The sequence below is a fragment of the Hyla sarda genome, chromosome 6, assembly GCF_029499605.1.
Source record: "Hyla sarda isolate aHylSar1 chromosome 6, aHylSar1.hap1, whole genome shotgun sequence".
Lineage (NCBI taxonomy): Eukaryota > Metazoa > Chordata > Amphibia > Anura > Hylidae > Hyla > Hyla sarda.
The window spans coordinates 277373584-277387323 of NC_079194.1; the positions used below are offsets into that span (position 1 = coordinate 277373584).

Here is a 13740-nt window from a genome sequence, read left to right on the forward strand (position 1 = left end):
GGCTCTCCGCTAAATATGTCCGCTTTCGTGTCCCCAGTTACAAACTGGGTCCACGCTATCTTGGTCCCTTCAAAGTCTTGTGCCAAATTAATCCTGTCTCTTACAAACTTCTTCTTCCTCCTTCTCTCCGTATTCCTAATGCCTTTCATGTCTCTCTTCTTAAACCACTCATCATTAGTGTTGAGCGGCATAGGCCATATTCGAATTCGCGAATATTCGCGAATATATGGACGAATATTCGTCATATATTCGCGAATATTCGCATATTCGTTATATTCCCGTTTTATTTTCGCATATGCGAACATTCGCGTATGCGAAAACTATCATATGTGCATATTAGCATATACAAAATTAACATACGCGAAAATTCGCATATGTGAAAATTCGCATGTGCTAATTTTCGCATATGCTAATTTTCGCATATGCGAATTTTCGCGCGCCAGTCTCACACAGTAGTATTAGAGCCTTCTTTACACCACACAAGCTGGAAGCAGAGAGGGATGATCACTGTGATGTGTACTGTGAAAAAAAAAAAAAAAAAAAAAAAAAAACGAATATTCGTAATTACGAATATATAGCGCTATATTCGCGAAATTCGCGAATTCGCGAATATGCGATATTCGCGAATAATATTCGAATTGCGAATATTCGTGAGCAACACTACTCATCATCAACCATTTCTCTCCCAAATTAGTTTCTCCCACTCCTGTCTCCGGTTCTTCTGACGTCTTCTCAGTGAAAGAGATACTGGCCTCCAAGACGGTCAGAGGAAAAAAGTTCTTTTTGGTGGATTGGGAGGGCTGTGGACCTGAAGAGAGATCCTGGGAACCTGAGGACAACATCCTAGACAAAAGTCTGCTCCTCAGGTTCTCAGGCTCTAAGAAGAGGGGGAGACCCAAGGGGGGGGGGGTACTGTTACGCCGAGCGCTCCGGGTCCCCGCTCCTCCCCGGAGCGCTCGCTTCTCTCTCGCTACCGCAGCGCTCCGGGCAGCTCCACTGACCCGGTGCGCTGCGATACCGTCTCCAGCCGGGATGCGATTCGCGATGCGGGTAGCGCCCGCTCGCGATGCGCATCCCGGCTCCCGTACCTGACTCGCTCTCCGTCTGTCCTGTCCCGGCGCGCGCGGCCCCGCTCCCTAGGGCGCGCGCGCGCCGGGTCTCTGCGATTTAAAGGGCCACTGCGCCGCTGATTGGCGCAGTGATTCCAATTAGTGTGTTCACCTGTGCACTCCCTATTTATACCTCACTTCCCCTTCACTCCCTCGCCGGATCTTGTTGCCATTGTGCCAGTGAAAGCGTTTCCTTGTGTGTTCCTAGCCTGTGTTCCAGACCTCCTGCCGTTGCCCCCGACTACGATCCTTGCTGCCTGCCCCGACCTTCTGCTACGTCTGACCTTGCTTCTGTCTACTCCCTTGTACCGCGCCTATCTTCAGCAGTCAGAGAGGTTGAGCCGTTGCTAGTGGATACGACCTGGTCACTACCGCCGCAGCAAGACCATCCCGCTTTGCGGCGGGCTCTGGTGAAAACCAGTAGTGACTTAGAACCGATCCACTAGCACGGTCCACGCCAATCCCTCTCTGGCACAGAGGATCCACTACCTGCCAGCCGGCATCGTGACAGTATGGTTTACTGATACTGCTGCTGGGCCTGGGAATAAAAATTTTGTTATGGTAGGTAGCACTAACTATCCAAAATCTTAATTTTAAATTAAAAAAATTATTGTGTTTTTTCTTAGGGATTGTGAAGCCCTGTTGTGCACTCATGCTTCAGCCAACTCCAGGCTGTGTCATTCAGGCAATATATGGTTTACTGATACCAGTGCTGGGCCTGAGTCTGGGAATACAAATTTTGTCATGGTAGGTAGCACTAGCTATCCAAAATCTTCATTTTAAATTTCAAAAATTCTTGTGTTTTTTGGGGGATTGTGAAGCCCTGGGGTCTCCTCATGCTTCAGTCAACTCCAGGCTGTGTCATTCAGGCAATATATGGTTTACTGATACTGCTGCTGGGCCTGGGTCTGGGAATAAAAATGTTGTTATGGTAGGTAGCACTAGCTATCCAAAATCTTCATTTTAAATTTCTAAAATTCTTGTGTTTTTTTCTTGGGGATTGTCAATCCCTGGTGTGTACTCATGCTTCAGCCAACTCCAGGCTGTGTCATTCAGGCAATATATGGTTTACTGATACTGCTGTGGGGCCTGGGTATAAAAATGTTGTTAAGGTAGGTAGCACCAACTTTCCAAAATCTTCATTTTCAATTTCAAAAATTGTTGTGTTTTTGGGGGGATTGTGAAGCCCTGGGGTCTTTTCATGCTTCAGCCAACTCCAGGCTGTGTCATTCAGGGTATATATGGTTTACTGATACCGGTGCTGCACCTGGGTCGGGGAATAAAAATTTTGTCATGGTAGGTAGCGCTAGCTATCCAAAATCTTCATTTTAAATTTAAAAAATTCTTGTTTTTCTTGGGGGGGGGGGGGGTATTGTGAAGCCCTGGGGTCTCCTCACGCTTCAGCCATCTCCAGGCTGTGTCATTCAGGCAATATATGGTTTTCTGATACTGCTGCTGGGCCTGGGTCTGGAAATAAAAATGTTGTTATAGTAGGTAGCGCTAGCCATCCAAAATCTTCATTTTAAATTTCAAAAATTCTTGTGTTTTTTCTTGGGGATTGTGAAGCCCTGGGGTCTCCTCATGCTTCAGCCAACTCCAGGCTGTGTCATTCAGGCAATATATGGTTTACTGATACCAGTGCTGGGCCTGAGTCTGGGAATACAAATTTTGTCATGGTAGGTAGCACTAGCTATCCAAAATCTTCATTTTAAATTTCAAAAATTCTTGTGTTTTTTGGGGGATTGTGAAGCCCTGGGGTCTCCTCATGCTTCAGTCAACTCCAGGCTGTGTCATTCAGGCAATATATGGTTTACTGATACTGCTGCTGGGCCTGGGTCTGGGAATAAAAATGTTGTTATGGTAGGTAGCACTAGCTATCCAAAATCTTCATTTTAAATTTCTAAAATTCTTGTGTTTTTTCTTGGGGATTGTCAATCCCTGGTGTGTACTCATGCTTCAGCCAACTCCAGGCTGTGTCATTCAGGCAATATATGGTTTACTGATACTGCTGTGGGGCCTGGGTATAAAAATGTTGTTAAGGTAGGTAGCACCAACTTTCCAAAATCTTCATTTTCAATTTCAAAAATTGTTGTGTTTTTGGGGGGATTGTGAAGCCCTGGGGTCTTTTCATGCTTCAGCCAACTCCAGGCTGTGTCATTCAGGGTATATATGGTTTACTGATACCGGTTGTTACGCCTAGCGCTCCGGGTCCCCGCTCCTCCCCGGAGCGCTCACGGCGTCTTTCTCCCTGCAGCTCCCCGGTCAGTCCCGCTGACCGGGAGCGCTGCACTGTCATGGCCGTTGGGGATGCGATTCGCACAGCGGGACGCGCCCGCTCGCGAATCGCAACCCAGGTCACTTACCCGTTCCCGTCCCCTGCTGTCATGTGCTGGCGCGCGCGGCTCCGCTCTCTAGGGCGCGCGCGCGCCAGCTCCCTGAGACTTAAAGGGCCAGTGCACCAATGATTGGTGCCTGGCCCAATCAGCTTAATTGGCTTCCACCTGGTCCCTGACTATATCTAACCTCCTCCCATGCACTTCCTTGCCGGATCTTGTTGCCTTTGTGCCTAGTGAAAGCGTTTTGTGTGTCTAAAGCCTGTGTACCAGAACTTCTGCTATCCACCCTGACTACGAACCTTGCCGCCTGCCCCCGACCTTCTGCTACGTCCGACCTTGCTTCTGTCTACTCCCTTGTACCTCGCCTATCATCAGCAGTCAGAGAGGTGAGCCGTTGCTAGTGGATACGACCTGGTCACTACCGCCGCAGCAAGACCATCCTGCTTTGCGGCGGGCTCTGGTGAAAACCTGTAGTGACTTAGAACCGGTCCACTAGCGCGGTCCTCGCCAATCCCTCTCTGGCACAGAGGATCCACTACCTGCCAGCCGGCATCGTGACAGTAGATCCGGCCATGGATCCCGCTGACATCCCTATGCCTTATATCTCTGATATCACCACGGTGGTCGCCCAGCAATCCCGACAGATCGCCCATCTAACCCACCAGCTGTCGGAAGTATTCACCATTGTGCAGCAACTTCAGTCGCGACTTCAGCAGCAATCATCTCCTCCGCCAGCTCCTGCACCCCTTCCGCAGCGAGTGGCCACTCCTAGCCTCCGCCTGTCCTTGCCGGACAAATTTAATGGGGACTCTAAGTTTTGCCGTGGCTTTCTTTCGCAATGTTCCCTGCACATGGAGATGATGTCGGACCAGTTTCCTACTGAAAGGTCTAAGGTGGCTTTCGTAGTCAGCCTTCTGTCTGGAAAAGCCCTGTCATGGGCCACACCGCTCTGGGACCGCAATGACCCCGTCACTGCCTCTGTACACTCCTTCTTCTCGGAAATTCGAAGTGTCTTTGAGGAACCTGCCCGAGCCTCTTCTGCTGAGACTGCCCTGCTGAACCTGGTCCAGGGTAATTCTTCCGTTGGCGAGTACGCCATACAATTCCGTACTCTTGCTTCTGAACTATCCTGGAATAATGAGGCCCTCTGCGCGACCTTTAAAAAAGGCCTATCCAGCAACATTAAAGATGTTCTGGCCGCACGAGAAACTCCTGCTAACCTGCATGAACTCATTCATCTAGCCACTCGCATTGACATGCGTTTTTCTGAGAGACATCAAGAGCTCCGCCAGGAAAAAGACTTAGATCTCTGGACACCTCTCCCACAGTCTCCACTGCAATCTGCGCCTAGGCCTCCCGCCGAGGAAGCCATGCAAGTGGATCGGTCTCGCCTGACCCTGGAAGAGAGGAATCGCCGTAAGGAAGAGAATCTTTGTCTGTACTGTGCCAGTACCGAACATTTTTTGGTGGATTGCCCTATCCGTCCTCCACGTCTGGGAAACGCACGCTCGCACCCAGCTCTCGTGGGTGTGGCGTCTCTTGATGCTAAGTCGGCTTCTCCACGTCTCACGGTGCCTGTACGGATTTCTACTTCAGCCAGCTCTTCCCTCTCAGCCTTGGCCTGCCTGGACTCTGGTGCCTCTGGGAATTTTATTTGGGAGTCCTTGGTGAATAAATTCCGCATTCCGGTGACCCGTCTTGTCAAGCCACTCCACATTTCCGCGGTCAACGGAGCCAGGTTGGATTGCACCGTGCGTTACCGCACGGAGCCCCTCCTAATGTGCATCGGACCTCATCACGAGAAAATTGAATTTTTGGTCCTTCCCAATTGCACTTCCGAAATTCTCCTTGGACTACCCTGGCTTCTACACCATTCCCCAACCCTGGACTGGTCCACTGGGGAGATCAAGAGTTGGGGTCCCTCTTGTTCCAAGGACTGCCTTAAACCAGTTCCCAGTACTCCCTGCCGTGACCCTGTGGTTCCTCCTGTATCCGGTCCCCCTAAGGTCGTTAGGGACTCTGCCTGCCACAGAAAATGCCTCTCCCCCCCTCCCAGTCCCTTCAGGCAAGCCTCTGTGTCCCCTCATGGCTCCCGTCCTTGTGTCTCCCTGCCCCGTGCCAAGCTTCACCCTCAGGAACTACTTGGCTTACTGTTGCTGCCAGGCTTGGGCCAAAAAATGTTTTTATGGTAGCACTAGCTAACATTCATCTTCAATAGAGATTTCAACATTTATCTTTTGATCTTTGGGGTTGTAATTTTTTCAAGACTGAGGCCCTTTGGCCCTCGACATCATATGACCTGTGGAATTATCACAAGAATCCAATGAAACATGTTGGAGCAATAGCAATGAACCATAACTGATTAACTGAAACATTCATACTTTCATAATCACGGGGGCACTGAGAGGCAGGGGTTGGAACAGGTGGTATGTCGCCCGGCGGAGGAATTACAAATTACATTAAATATGACATAAAAGATCTCTTTTTTCTCTTCAATTTTGACACCTTATGGTCTCCCTGCTGCCACACAGACGCTCTGCAGCGGTGATTCTAATGGCAATGCCTGTAATCTGCATGCCAAAGTGAATAATAGTATGATTTCACTAACCTAGCACACTCCCTATGCCTGTTACAGCAAGGCAAAGTGTTCTACACCCCAATTGGGGCTCTCTGTAGGCCAGAAATAGCCATTTTTAATACAGTTTCGCCACAAATTTATTCGATCCGAAACAAACATTTTGGAAAAATTCGGCTAATCTGCCAAACTGAATTTTTGAAAAGTTCGCTCATCTCTATTACTGATATGTATAATAATTTTTTGTGATATAAGTAACTTCATATTATTATTTTTAAAACATTTTTAACTTATAGAAATTGTCTTAGTTTTGCATGGTAAAGCAAGACTGATGCAGTTCAACTATAACATTTGTTCAGCACTTATCTGTTTTCCTTGGTGCAGATGGTAGAAAGTTCTATTTTAATTCAAGGCCACTGATAAAGGGTTTAAAATAATCAAATATTCGTAAATGTTCAATAACTTGCTAATATTTGATTGGCGGGTTGAGACTACAGTATATAAACTAGACACAGCCACTTGACCATACAGTGAATCACAATGGCATTCCTTTGGCTCCTTTCATGTCTGGCCCTGCTTGGGGGCACTCTTGGTAAGTTGGTTAATTTCTTTATTGACATTTTATTTTCTTTATTAATTTCTTACAGTGAAATATAAGTTTTTCTTTAATACCTAGGCTGTGGTGTGCCAAGTATCAAGCCTATTATTTCTGGCTATGCCAGAATTGTGAATGGTGAGAATGCCGTTTCTGGTTCCTGGCCATGGCAGGTGTCTCTTCAGGTACTGGGATTTTACATTTTTACACATACTTTGAATCTTTTTATCCATATCCATATTCTTTATCTCATATTCCTTTAGTAGTACTTTAGTACATTCAGGCTCTGTTCTCACCACTGTCATGGCCTTTGTCAAAGACAAGCATGTAGAATATAAAAAGGTGGCCAGTGAATCCTGTGTGATCACACTATATAGTTAGTTACATAGCTAGAAAAGCTGTTGCAGAACATCTTATGTCACAGCAGACTATGCCATGATCAGTAAGGCTGCATTCATTGCTTTCCTTGTCTGCTCCTTTGCCCGTGGAGTTGTTCAGCAGAAGGCGACATCCTGTTAACACACTTCCTTATATATATATATATATATATATATATATATATATATATATTAAGAGAATATGCAGCCCTATCCCAAAAAGATGCAGTTGGTGCCAGCGTCCAAAAAAGCGGACCAAGGTTTACTTAATATATTTACCAAAAGATGCAGCACTCAGACGATTGAAAAAAAAAAACGTGTTTATTCCTTTATATCAAGTCAGCAAGCAACGTTTCTGCTCTCTATGGAGCCATTTTCAAGCTTAAGTGACACACACTCTTATGGGGTTTAAATACCCAACACAGTGCTCATTACACAGTATACAATCAGGTGTGAACCATAATAAAAGCAATCATTTAATAAAGTGCAAATATCATGTAAACATACATAATCATGAGGTGCATAGTGAATTTTGGTATATATATATATATATATATATATATATATATATATATATATATATGTGTGTGTGTGTGTGTGTGTGTGTGTTGAAGAGACAGCACTGGACTTCATATCTCTCACTCTCTCTCTCTCTCTCTCTCTCTCTCTCTCTCTCTCTCTCTCTCTCTCTCTCTCGGGAGGAATCCTGAAAGTTTGTCTCTACAAAATTCTGTCAGACCTATAAAAAGAGGTATTTCAAGATACTGCAACATTTTTTGATTTAGCATATATATATATATATGAATAGCGATGTGGGCTGTAGGGGCTGGTCAGAGTTGATGGGGGCAAGATCCAGCCATGCCTCCTGAGACAGCAGAGGATGATGTGTTGCCCTGGGAGAGGAAGAGGAGCCAGGGAGCTGCTGAGAGAATAACACACTGACATTGGGGGTACTACACAACTTCCTGTCAAGAATATTTAAAGCAAAAACATACTAAAGCCATTACAATTTGTCATAACACTGTATTAGTAAAACATATACCTTGGGGTAATAGTCTTTTTTGACTATCATTTTATGGTACCAGAACATTCCTTTAAATTTATTTTTATATACAGTATATTGGTGGATTTGTTACAGAAATATCTGTGACCCCCTTCCTCCCGTTTCCTGTTCTCTACTAGCTTTGGCAGTCCAATGGACAGAAAATGGAGCAGCAGACATGCCTGACCACCTCTTCATTTCTCTGGGAGACTATAGACCCCTGTTCTTAAGATGATAGGGAGCACGGTATGAAACGTGATGAACAATATAAGGCATGTGCTGTAGTGAAGGATAGTAGTAACCGCCGACATTATGACATATTTGTCCAAAACGAAATTCAAAAATTGTGACCAAATTTTTGGGAAATGTGGAGTGGATCACTAAGATTTCCGAACAAGAATGAACAGGCTCACATTTCTATGCAGACTTTTTACACTATTTAAGAGGCAGTTTTAAAACATCACTGTGATTTGAAAATCCTTTTAACATGTCGTCCAGACAGCTCAAATGTAAAAACTACACTTGGTCTCAGTCCTGTGATTGCGAGTTATAAGCTGGTAAAGTATCCGGCCGCTCTGTCCGACATATTCACCATAGATTAGGGTATGTTCACACTGCGGAACTCCCGCAGAATTCAGTGAGCGAAATTCCGCAAGTGAAATTCCGCACAGTGAACGTGTGAATGGGTCTTCCGCGAGACCGGTTCACACTGCGGAATTCCGCTACTGAAATTGTTCCGCGCAAAGAAAGAATATGTTCATGGGGAACATGTTCATGGTGACGGTGCAGTGCTGTGTGGTCCTACCGTCGCCGTTGGCTGCCAGATTGTATCTCCGCTCGTTGAATTCCGCGAGCTGAGATTCAGCGCAAATCATTAGTCTGAACATACCCTTATACAGCTAATTAGTCAGATTTGTTTGTCAGCCGGAGAGTAAGGTGCATGCTGCTGGGCACTACACCTGCTAATAACTTGGACTGAGACCAGGCATGATCTAAACTGTTAACATATCTGAACAACATATGTCATACGACAAATAACGCTTTGTCTGAACATATCCTAAGTGGCTTTAGCAATGAGAGTATAAACTCTACAATGTCAGCTTGTGGGATATTAGCAAGAAATTCAATGACTGATATGGTTATACCCCACAGGACAGCACCGGATTCCACTTCTGCGGAGGTTCTCTGATCAACAGTCTGTGGGTTGTTACCGCTGCTCACTGTGGTGTCACGTAAGGATTTACTATGAATTTTTTGTTATTTTTCATAATAGATTTTAAAGCTGGCATAATAATGTTTACAGTTCCTGATCATTTTTATTTAACTTATTTTTCCTTGTCTGTGTTTCTCTTATATACAGAACCTCCCACCGTGTCATTCTGGGTGAATATGACCGTTCCTCCAGTGCTGAACCTATTCAGACCAAGACCATTTCCAGGGTAACCAACACTTGTTCAATTCAGACATACACTTACATATACAAATATATCACAAATAAGGACGCATCTAACTATATACCAATACTGTGCTGTTTAATTAGGTCTTCAGACACCCCAGCTACAGCTCCTTCACCATTGCCAATGACATCACTCTCATCAAGCTCAGCAGCGCCGCTTCTTTCAATAACCGTGTGGCTCCTGTGTGTATTGCCGCTAGCGCTGATGTATTCAATGGAGGAGAGAGATGTGTCACCACCGGATGGGGCTACGTCAGTGCTGCAAGTAAGTTTTTATAATTAGAGGTAATAACTAATAAGTATATAGAAAATGTTTATAATTTTCACATTTTATAAAAATAAATTGTGGCCCTTTTCTGACACGTGGCACTGTCATAAGCAATGTGGTGACATTGTTGTATCTATAAGAAGAAATGTGTCCTATTAAATAGCTGCACAGGGCAAGGGAATAATGCAATTCATTTTCTGAATAACTTATTATTCGATATTTAAATTTTATTAGATATAAGCATTTTTTTAAATTAAAAGGTGTTTTATTTTGTTATGTTTTTTTAATTACATTTATAAATTTTTCTTAGCCCAAACCACCCCAAGCAAACTGCAGCAGGTGTCTCTTCCTCTTCTGACCAATACCGAATGTCAGAGACACTGGGGAACCAAGATCCAGAGCACCATGATCTGCGCTGGAGCATCTGGAGCTTCCTCCTGCATGGTATGGAATTTTACTAAGTTTTGTAAACTCATATAAGTTACATAGTTAGCACTTATTATGGTTGAAAAAAGACATATATGTCCATCAAGTTCATGTTCAACATTCATCAGATTATGCATATGACATTGTCTGGACAAAACTAAGGTCAAATAATAGTTTAGGAAGGTTCAGACCAGTGGTCCTTGGAAATTTGGACCATCAGCATGCCTCCTATACATTCTTCAGTTATACTGGGAAAAAGTAGAGCCCCATAAAGTTTTATGGCTGTCATATAACAGCTTCAAATTAGGGATCGATTTTTTAGGGTCGATACAGATACTCTGTGGAGGTTAGGGCCGATAGCCGATAACTTATACTGATATTCCGGTATAAGTTATTGGCTATTTATTCCCCCACACCCCTCCCCCACCCCTGGCGACACCACTGCAGATCATTGATTTAAAGTGGGCCCTTTAAATCAATGAACTGCAGCAGCTTTTGTGGTGCCAGAGACCGCCACCCGCTTCTCTCCCCCTGCCTGTCCTGGTGTCCTCCTGAGTCCTATCACTGCGACCGTGACCCCCCCCCCACCACCACGACCGCCCCACCACCACCGCGACCGCCCCCCAACACTGCGCCGCACCCCCCACCGCACTGGCCAGGGACCGCCGCTGCCCCATTCCCTCCCCATTCCCGGTTTTACAATTACTTGTTCCCAGGGCCAGGGGTCCGCGCTACTCCTGGCTCCTGCGGCGTCCTCTTGAGCTTTGACTGTGCGCACTGATGGTGACGTCGCGTTGAGGATGTCACTCGTCATTGCGTAGCGCAGCGCACAGCATAACACAGGACGCCGCAGGAGCCAGAAGTAGCGCGGACCCCGGACCCCGGGAACAGGTAATTATAAAATCGAGGATGGGGGAGGCAACGGGCAGCGGTGGCGGCAGTCTCTGGCCGGGGCGGTGCAGTGGGGGTGGGGCACGGTGGGGGGGGGGTGCGGTGGTGGGGGATGCGGCGCAGTGGTATGGGGTGCGGTGCGGTGGGGGCAGTACACGGGGCATTATCGGATTATTGGCAAGGTAATTGCCGATACCGATAACGTCCAAAATCGTGATCGGTTGATCCCTACTTCAAATATACCTGTGGAGTTAAAGGGGTATTCTGCCCCTAGGCATCTTATCGCGCTGGACCCCCACGATCTCAGCTGCGGCACCTCAGGCATCCAGTGCAAACTTTGCTCTACGCCAGACGACTGGCGATGTGAGGTGGAGGCTCATGATGTCCGGGTCACACACCGCTCGTGTCATCATGCCCCATCCCATAGACTTGCATTGAGGGGCAGGGCCGTGACGTAACAAGCAAGGCATGACCGTGACGTCACGAGCGACGCTCTTAACGAACGCTGGGTGCAGCAGGGAGATCGCGGGGGTCCCCAGTGCGGGACCCCAGCGATCATATATCTTATTCCCTATCCATTGAATAGGGGACAAGTTGTCTAGGGGCAGAGTACCCCTTTAAAGCTTTCCTAAAAGCTTGCTGATCACCAATTAGCACCAAATATAGAGCTCCTGTATGGATCTATAATCAGACATTAGAATACAAAGAAGCATATAGTTTTCTCACACCTTCTTTTACTACCTCTGTAGGGTGACTCTGGTGGACCTCTTGTATGCCAGAGAAATGGAGCTTGGACCTTGGCTGGTATTGTATCCTGGGGAAGCTCTTCCTGCTCCACATCTACTCCCGCTGTATACGCTCGTGTGACAGCTCTTAGATCCTGGTTGGACCAGACTGTTGCTGCCAACTAAATGTATCAACTATAACTATTGGTTATTAATAAAGTTATTTCAACAAGATAACACTTTGTAACATTTTGTAACAATTCATTGTACGAACTGTGGTGTTGCGTTTAAAAAAAGAAGAAACTATAGATAATGAAAAAAAAAGTCTTCTAACATTGTGATTATTAATTAATTAGTATTGGGTCACCTAAGAATATCCAGTATTTTTATAATATTGATGCATTAAAAAAAAAAAAAAAAATACAATCATCCTGGTGCTTAACCCCTTAACAATAATGGACAAAAATGTACGCCATGGTGCTTTGGTTCATAATGCACCATGACATACATTTACGCTCTGCCATGACCGTGAGCACTGTTCCGTCCCGGCTGCTATTTTTGATGCTTCGGGCCTGTTGATACCGGCTCTTCCCAGCACCCCTGTGGTGGGGGGTACCAAGGTAATAATTGGGTTTAGCGCTAGCTGTAATTGGGGCTAACGCTTAGCCCTGGCTTAGTGATGGACTCCGTCTATAAGAAAGCCTCCACTACTAAGCCTGTAAAGTAAAAAAAAAAAACACAAGCCCTTGTTGCCAGAAAGTTAAACAGATTTGTAAATTACTTCTATTAAAAAATCTTAATCCTTCCAGTGCTCATCAGCTGCTGTTATGACCCACAGGAAGTTCTTTTCTTTTTGAATTTCCTTTCTGCCTGACCACAGTACTTTCTGCTGACACCTCTGTCAATGTCAGGACCTGTCCAGAGCAGGATAGGTTTTCTATGGGGATTTGCTCCTGCTCTGGACAGCTCCTAAAATGGACAGAGGTGTCAGCAGGAGCACTGTGGTCAGATAGAAAGGAAATTCAAAAAGAAAAGAACTTCCTGTGGATCACAACAGCAGCTGATAAGTACTGGAAGGATTAAGATTTTTTAATAGAAGTAATTTAGAAATCTGTTTATCTTTCTGGCACCAGTTGATTTAAAAGAAAATGTTTTCCAGTGGGGTACCCCTTTCATATCTTATTATTTAAGTTGAGTTTTTAAAAAAAGGTTATTATTTAAATGGAAAGACATGACAAACAAGCACAGTAGTTCAAGGTCAATCTAATATCCAAAAATGTCCAATCACAAAATCAATGGTGGTTAAAGATTGACTCCTTTAGTTGAGATTACTGAACTATTTTAGAGAAGATATTTGTGTCCATTTTCTAATAAAGGTTATTTTACAGCTTTCTTAAATATAATATCCTATATAATTAATAACTAATATGTGTCTATATAAAATTGCATCAATGCGAAAATAAAATGTAAATGGACTTCATGAAAATAATTAAAGGTGTATTCCACAAGGTAAATGTATCATCATCCATAGGGTAAGGGGTAATTAGTTGATTACAAGAATGCGGCCCAGTGCTCCATTCACTACATCTATGGAGCAGCACTTGACAATACTTGGAAGCCCATTGGCTTAAAAGGGTACTCCGCATTTCAGTTTCTTATACCCATTTTGGGGTTGAGAAAAAAGGATCCATGTTTACTTTACCATTAACCCCTTAAGGACTCATTTTGGCCTTAAGGACTCAGACAATTAAATTTTTACGTTTTCGCTTTTTCCTCCTCACCTTCTAAAAATCATAACTCTTTTATATTTTCATCGCCAGACTAGTATGAGGGCTTGTTTTTTGCATGACCAGTTGTCCTTTGTAATTACATCACTCATTATATCATAAAATGTATGGCGCAACCAAAAAACACTATTTTTTTTATATTTAAAAGAATTT

At 44.8% G+C, this 13740-nt stretch overlaps 1 protein-coding gene across 1 annotated transcript; it reads left to right on the forward strand.

Annotated features, from left to right (window-relative positions):
* Positions 1-6560: 6560 nt before the first annotated feature.
* LOC130277770 (chymotrypsinogen A-like) lies at positions 6561-12024 on the forward strand. Its single transcript, XM_056528519.1, has 7 exons — positions 6561-6612; positions 6697-6800; positions 9187-9266; positions 9395-9473; positions 9575-9755; positions 10069-10202; positions 11825-12024. Exons 1-7 carry the CDS (start codon positions 6561-6563, stop codon positions 11984-11986), a joined length of 792 nt encoding a protein of 263 aa, XP_056384494.1. The 3' UTR covers positions 11987-12024.
* Positions 12025-13740: the final 1716 nt, after the last annotated feature.